General features: G+C 36.0%; 1 protein-coding gene across 1 annotated transcript in view; it reads right to left on the reverse strand.

Annotated features, from left to right (window-relative positions):
- Positions 1-530: 530 nt before the first annotated feature.
- LOC113802199 (BBSome complex member BBS2-like) overlaps positions 531-7,435 on the reverse strand; it is a gene marked incomplete at its 3' end in the record, with an annotated part of 13,708 nt that continues 6,803 nt past the window's right edge. Inside the window, 6 exon segments of the mRNA XM_070142796.1 lie at positions 531-739; positions 1,387-1,480; positions 2,844-2,972; positions 3,092-3,274; positions 3,434-3,622; positions 6,542-6,766. Of these exon segments, the coding sequence (XP_069998897.1) occupies positions 531-739; positions 1,387-1,480; positions 2,844-2,972; positions 3,092-3,274; positions 3,434-3,622; positions 6,542-6,766 (1,029 nt within the window).

The raw sequence follows: 7,435 nt of genomic DNA on the forward strand, positions 1-7,435 counted from the left end.
AATCTATGCCTATTTCATTTGCATGTTACACAATGCAGTAGACATTGCAGAAAAGAAGCATCTAAGAAACAGGCCCAAGGCAACTTTTTTCAGTTTTGCTCACAAACAAAATCAAGAAAATATGGGGATATATATATATATTTTAAGGGAGTTAGTTTTTTATGTGTCCTAAATGTGATTATATATAACGTACTTAGGGAAATTTTACTATTTCAAAGATTTTTTTTCACCAAAGACTATAACTCATACAACAATACTTTTAAAACTTTGCACATACTTTAAGCTAAAAAAGCTGATCACTCATATTTTAACATCTTTTTCCCAAACCCTCCTAATCTTTTATTTAGATGTTGCACTGAGAATGAAAACGGAAAGACCAGTATCACATAAAGGGAATCACCTATCAAGATGAAAAAGAAAGAATGACACACACATAATCAAAAGTTGAGGCTCTCTCTTCCTGATGACAAGAATTATTTTGCAGATAATTCAATGTGTAAAACAATCTAACCGTATGAAACTCAACCTACTGGGATAACTCCAACTTGGTCTCCTGCTGCTGACGGTTTGCCAAAGAGTACTTCCCCAGACGAGCCCATTCGCTGATTCTCCTCATAATTTTTCAGTTCCATCAATAAGTTGTGTCGGCGTTGGCTTAGCTCTCGGATGGTCTCTTGTTCAATGTTAACGTCCATGAGCGAATAGCGACTTTCAGGAGAAGAGGACTGGTATCCTCTCACTTTGCATGAAAAAAGAAAATAATAATGAAAATAATAAGAGACATGATCAAATCTGTATATGGATTAAATGATAGAAAGAGAAAGAGAAAGATTGAAAGAGAAAGAGAAAGAGAGAGAAAGAGAGAGAGAGAGAGAGAGAGAGAGAGAGAGAGAGAGAGAGAGAGAAAGAGAAAGAGAAAGAGAAAGAAATAGAGATAGAGAGTGAGAGAGTGAGAGAGAGAGAGAGAGAGAGAGGGGGGAGGGAGGGAAGGAGGGAGAGGGAGGGAGGTTGGGAGGGAGGGAGGTTGGGAGGGAGGGAGGGAGGGAGGAAGAGAGAGAGAGAGAGAGAGAGAGAGAGAGAGAGAGAGAGAGAGAGAGAGAGAGAGAGAGAGAGAGAGAGAGAGAGAGAGAGAGAGAGAGAGAGAGGGGGGGGGGGGGGGGAGAGAAATAGAAAGAGAGAGAGGGGGGAAGACAAATAGAGAGAGAGAGAGGGAGGGAGATAAAGAGCGAGAGAGAGAGAGAGAGGGAGGAGACAAAGAGAGAGGTAGACGGAGAGACAGATAGACAGAGAGGCACAGAGAGAGAGAAAGAATTAAATTTATTAAATCATACTTGTTCTTACTTTGTGTAAAATATCTAGTGACTTACTTTACTATTTGCTACTAACCTTCACCATCAACTGAACAACAAATCAGCTGTTTTTTGCCATCCATACGGTAGTCACCTTGGACTATACCAGCAACTGTTCCTTGGAAATTATCCTGTAAAAAAAATCATTATTTGAATTTGTCAATCAATAATCAGACAGGGGATATTTTTATCCATTATCTGCGCTGCCTTTCTCACTACAGTATAGTAAGCATCATCCCAACAGAATTTTCAAAATTTACAAAGTATTAGCACAAAACTAAAATTCTCGAAGAGTTCAGCTCAGTCTTTTTCTGAATATCACCTGGAAGCTAACAGAAGTTACAATGGTTGTTCACCAATATCTACAGCAATAATTACCGATTAAAGCAATAATGATTGCTATGATATGAAAATGTATATCTATCAAATTCTATAGGAATCTCTAGTCAGAGACATCTCCAGCAACTGATTCTTGGTAAGATGCACAGACAACCCCGAGAAGGCCTTGTTCACCATACTGGGTAAGAAACCTAAACTTTGGACATTTTGAGGATCAGGGTCTGCATTCCAAAGTACATTACACTGCAAAACATCTAAATATTCACCCCCCCTCCTTTATGATAAATAGGATATGTCTTCCCAGTAGTCATTGGTCTTTGTTTTACCTAAATATATATATATATATATAACATAGTAAGTACAAATATATATTTTTCATACTATCAGAAATGCAAAGTATATTATTCATACATGTACAACAAATTTTAAAATAAGGACATTAAACTGTCATAGAAATGAAAGGGGGTAGAACTTTTGGTTACAACTTCACAAGAGCTATGAGAGTTAGCTGAAGCCCCCAGGATACTAAACATTTCTGACTTTCAAAATTGCCACTTTCCCATACATATAAAATTATGAATCTCAAAACTCTTTTGCATTTATCCCAGTCACAACAAAAGCCCCCAGTGCCACATCAAAGGTGCATGAGGAAACATAAACCTACCCCACTCTATGCTCTTGGATATTTCATTAAAAAAAAAAAAAAAGATAATAAGGCTTCAAGCCTACTTTTGAGGGGCAATTTATCTTCAACAAATGCAGAACGTGACAAACAAACACCGTTTAACATACACAACTTGGAGGAGGCTCTACTACACATCACATAAAAATGTCATTTCGGGCATGAAGCATGGCCTACCATGACATGATAAGGGTTAGAGGGAACTTGCATGTTATCTACTTTTCTGATTTCCAATAACCATTCTTTGTTTACAAGATCTATCAGAACTAGCGAACTGAAGGTTAATGCCATAAAATAACATATCTATAATCAGTGAATTAAAGATATGCTGATGATTGCTACATTTTTGGACATTGGAAAATCATATTTCATTTACCAATCTACCATCCCATGGAAGTCCTGAGCATTCTCATGAATCCCCTACTATCTCATATATGTAATATGATATGAAGCAAACACATTTTACAGCTTACCTTAAAGACAACCTCTCCACTCCGATCATTTCTAGCATCTACCTTCCCATTACTCCATCCTGTAATTAACTCTGGAACACCATCCCCATCAATATCATAACTGTAGATAGCTATTGCCTGATTTTTGGACTGAAAAGAAATATCATATAATGAATTTCTATATCCATGGACATCAACTGAGTTATAGGTTTAAATTCATTTGACTGTGTCTGAATTTACTGTATTAACATACCATTAAACAGACCCACCTTTATCCTCCACCACCTTGATATCTTTTCATAAACTCCAACAGTTCCGTTGGCAAGCGCATATCCAAATCTGGATCCATGCATTGGGCATAAAGCTGTCACTGCCTCAGTTTCCGACATTTCAAAGAGAATCTCTTCACGCTTGAACACTCTTATGTCAAAGTCCTCAGAGCCCACCAAGAGCTGAAAGACAAATCACTTGAAATATTCTTTATATTCACAATCATTCTATCTTCTCTTAGAGTATGAAATCTGACTTATGACATTTATTACAAATCAAACGTTTTTCAAAGAGAAGTAATAAAAACAGCAAAGGCCCATTGGTAAAAATGCATACAATACCTCATTTTCATCATCACCATCAAAGTCAGTCAGAGTGATCGAAGACACGTTGTCTCCCGTCACAGTCCAAAATGGATCATTACCATCACCATCAAAGCCATGGATGGAGCAGTTACCCCCAATAAGTGCCAATGGTAAAGGATTTCGCCCTAAATGTCCAATGGTAATGGCATTGGCTCCGTCAGAAACCTGGTGACCAAATAAGAAAAAAAAGTTAATAAATTTTTCATTTGTTATTAATACTTTTTCATAAAATATGTGAAAAAAAAATACTGTCTGGCCAATATAAATAGTTCTAAAAGGAAAAGGAGATGTCATTATGATAATAATAATATCATCATCAAGTAAATTATGAAAATATGTCTCATTACCCTTCGAAGAAATGCACAATGTGTGTATGGGACAAAATAAATTTTACATAATGAAGATATAATCTCAAACTAAGTGTACAGAACAACAGTATATACATATGATAATCATAACCTCCAAACAAACCCTTTTAGCACAAAAACAAATAGAAGTGAAAAATAATAATAGGACAATAGGAAATTCACAAACTGATGTTCCATAGAAAAATGGTGCTCAGAATTTCCGAGCTAGCAGGAGGAAAAGTTCCTACAAGTTTTTGTAATTATCAAAACAGCAAGAGAAGGAGAAATTCACAGCAGATGACCCTAAAGGGAAGGAAAGTGATTCAGCATTCCTAGTGTTCCACAATTAGGATCCTTCACAGGCTATTATATCATTTTTTAAGTTATGGCAGCCTTAACATTGAACGCATGGACAAATTGTGGTAAGTGTGGCATTCATGACATTTACAATGAGGTGGGAAGATGGAGGGGAAGTAACCCGAAAATCTTGATGTTATACATATATCTATACACTGAAAATGACTTAGGCATTTGTGCTTCAAGTCATATAAATTTTGTAAGAAAAGGTTGGAGGGAATTATTCTTAAAAAGTGCATTATCCCCCAATTTCTGTGGGAACCCCCTATCAAGATCCTCCTCATGTGATGCATAGGGGAATTCAAATTCCAGTGAATTAAACAAGACCTGAGAGAGAGACAGAGTGGTTCCTAGGTGTACTACAGTTTAAGATGGGATAACCCATTCCAGCATTCCAACAGACTTGTTGTGTAAGGATATAATTTCTTCTACAAGACAGCTAGCTATACTGTGGGATGGGCAATGCTGCAAGCTGTTTGGTTTGCAGCTACAACACATCCCTTTGGTCCTCCATTCAAGTTAAACTGGAGACTTCATCTAGGCAATTGTTCTTTTCACCTAAGATCAAGCAGGCACTGTTTCATAAGAAGCTTTGGAGTTCTTCCCAGATCCAAGTATAAAAAATATCAAAAATGGAAATTAGACTTCTAAGTAAGAAGGGAGATCACCAGTCAGGTACAGAGAACAAGTATGGTAACAGTAAAAAAATATCTATACAAAGTATCTTTGTCATTAAGACCACTGATGGCTCATAAAACATTGATTTTTAAGCAACATAAGTTAACAGTGATGCCTGTGAATAAACAAAACATAATTGTCCTTATGACACATCATGGTCTAATCTTTGACTCAAGTCACCAAAATTCAATCATATGGTATCACTGAAATTGGATTTTTAGCCAAACAAGAAAATCTGTGTGAAGAACACTGCATCTGCAACCAAATTGATTTTTTACCTTAATCTGATTTTTCACATTTAGCCAGCTTTTTTTGTACCAATGACATACTAAATGTGAGGTTTTATTGTGTAAGTACATATGTGTGAGTAAATGCACGCAAATCCATATAGATATGTATATACATGTAAAAATATGTACATATAAGAAAACTTGAATACAAATAGTTCAAAGCAAGCAGAAGCCAAGTTTGCATGACAGGTATGCTGCCAAGGATAGGAGTCACCTCTTCTCACAAACTTTTTAAGAAAGATCCTCTTTATTCTTATAATTTTTTTTTTTTTTTATAACTTGGAAACTAGCATATTCTCATATATTTATATTTGGATGAGAAATATGATAATTAGATGATTGAGTTTCATAAATAAAACCATATTATAATATGAAATGTTTTCTCTCTAAACTACATTTCTAATTTTTTTTGTACTGAATAATTCCATAAGATATTGGTTGTTCCATTGGAAAGTTTTTAAAAATCTTCAGACCTCATCCAGATTCCTGTACTTTCCTTTTCCTTTGTAATAATTGAAAATAAAATAAAAATCAGATTTCATTTGGTGGAAAAACACCTTTTAAAAGTCCCAAATATCTGTCTGTGTATTCTTGACATTTACTTTTTTTGCTGTATAATACATTATGCAGATTGACATACTATGTACACACAGACATATGAAAAAAATTGAAAAGACAGCTCTCAACCAAGGGCATCACCCCCCCCTACCCATCCTTTAAGTACTCCACAAAAAATGCATATTACTAAAATGCATATAATATCCCAAACTTACAGAAACCTGTAAAACCTTTTTTGTTTTAGTGAAACAAACTAAAATATTTTTTCTGAAAATGTTCTGTGGAGATCTGAATTTCTAAAAAAAATCCCTTGCATGGGATGACCCTTTACAATTCTAATGAAAGAAGAGAGGCAAGACAACTGCCTTTCTCTAAGACCTGGCACCCAGCAATCTCTGGCCACTCAGCTTGACGTTATGTTTGAACTGGAGGTTGTAGCCAAGCCCATAAAATACATGCACTGCTAAAGTTAAGGGAACGGAACCAATTCTTGCCATAGCAAGGGAAAAAGACAACCAAGAGCATGCAGTGGTACACCTGTGGCATTATAAACCATCAAAGCAATAATATAATACTACCCCAGTACAATGTTTTTGTTAAGTAGAATTGCATCCAGTTTCTTCTAAACACTGCAACTATGTAACAATCATAAATCTCAGAAGGAGGTATTGGAAATTAGATAATACTTTTTCCTATGGCTAACTGATGGTTCTACCGTTATTCCCCTTCATTAGCAGTGATTATCTAAATAAGTTTAGGAACAGTTTGAAATGACAATGACAACTCAATGAAGTCTGCAATATTCACGATCTTGGCTAAAAATAAAAAATGGAACAAATAAGCTAAAAACTTACATCCTTGTAGAAGACATCAGCATTGTTTTGGACATCATAGGCCAACACATTAGTAGGTGTTCCCACTACAAGTATGTCACCTGTCTTGCTCTGGGAAAGGTGTCCTGCAGTGACAGCTGATACTGTCTGGTTAATGTTAAGCAATGAAACTTCAGAGCTGCTCTGACTTATAGACATCCGACCCCCTGAGATGCCAAGCCGTTGATATGGATTATGTATAAACACCTGTAAAAAAATGTAAACTTGAATTACATACTACACTACTTCATTTTCTAAATGTTTAAATGTTTAATGTTTGAAACAAATAAATGTGCTAGGCGTCAAAGGTCATATAGCACTATGATAAAGTATTGTGTTGAAAAGGATAAAGAGGAGTTAAAGATTTGGATACAATGTGTTAGATGTCAAAGATTACAGAACATTATAGGATAGTATGGTAATGAAACAGGAAAAGAGGGGAGCAACTCAGGCAGAGCAGAGATTAGTAGAGAGGGTAGGGTTAAGGGAGTAGGGTGAGTGAATTGCACTGTATCTGTCACTGGAGAAGGAATACGAATCATGTTCAAGGAAACTAGAGATGGCTGTTGGAAAAGTAGAAGACAATCCAGGGAGGGGCAAGGTATTAGATGTTAAACATTACTGAGCAATATTGGATAGTATGGTAGTGAAAAGGGAAAAAAAGAAGTAAATGAAGTAGGGTAGAGAGGAGTAATATATGAAGTGTTCAGGGGGAGGAGAAATCAAATGAATTGCAGTGTATCTGTAACTGTGTAAGGAATAGGGATATTGTTCAAGGAAAACAGAGGTGGCTGTTGGAGAAGTAGGAAGAGAAGAATGAGGATGAGAAAGGGGGACTGGGGATGGTGGTGAAGTATCATTAAGAATGTCTGGAGA

This window comes from Penaeus vannamei, chromosome 30, assembly GCF_042767895.1.
Source record: "Penaeus vannamei isolate JL-2024 chromosome 30, ASM4276789v1, whole genome shotgun sequence".
NCBI classification, from domain to species: Eukaryota; Metazoa; Arthropoda; class Malacostraca; order Decapoda; family Penaeidae; genus Penaeus; species Penaeus vannamei.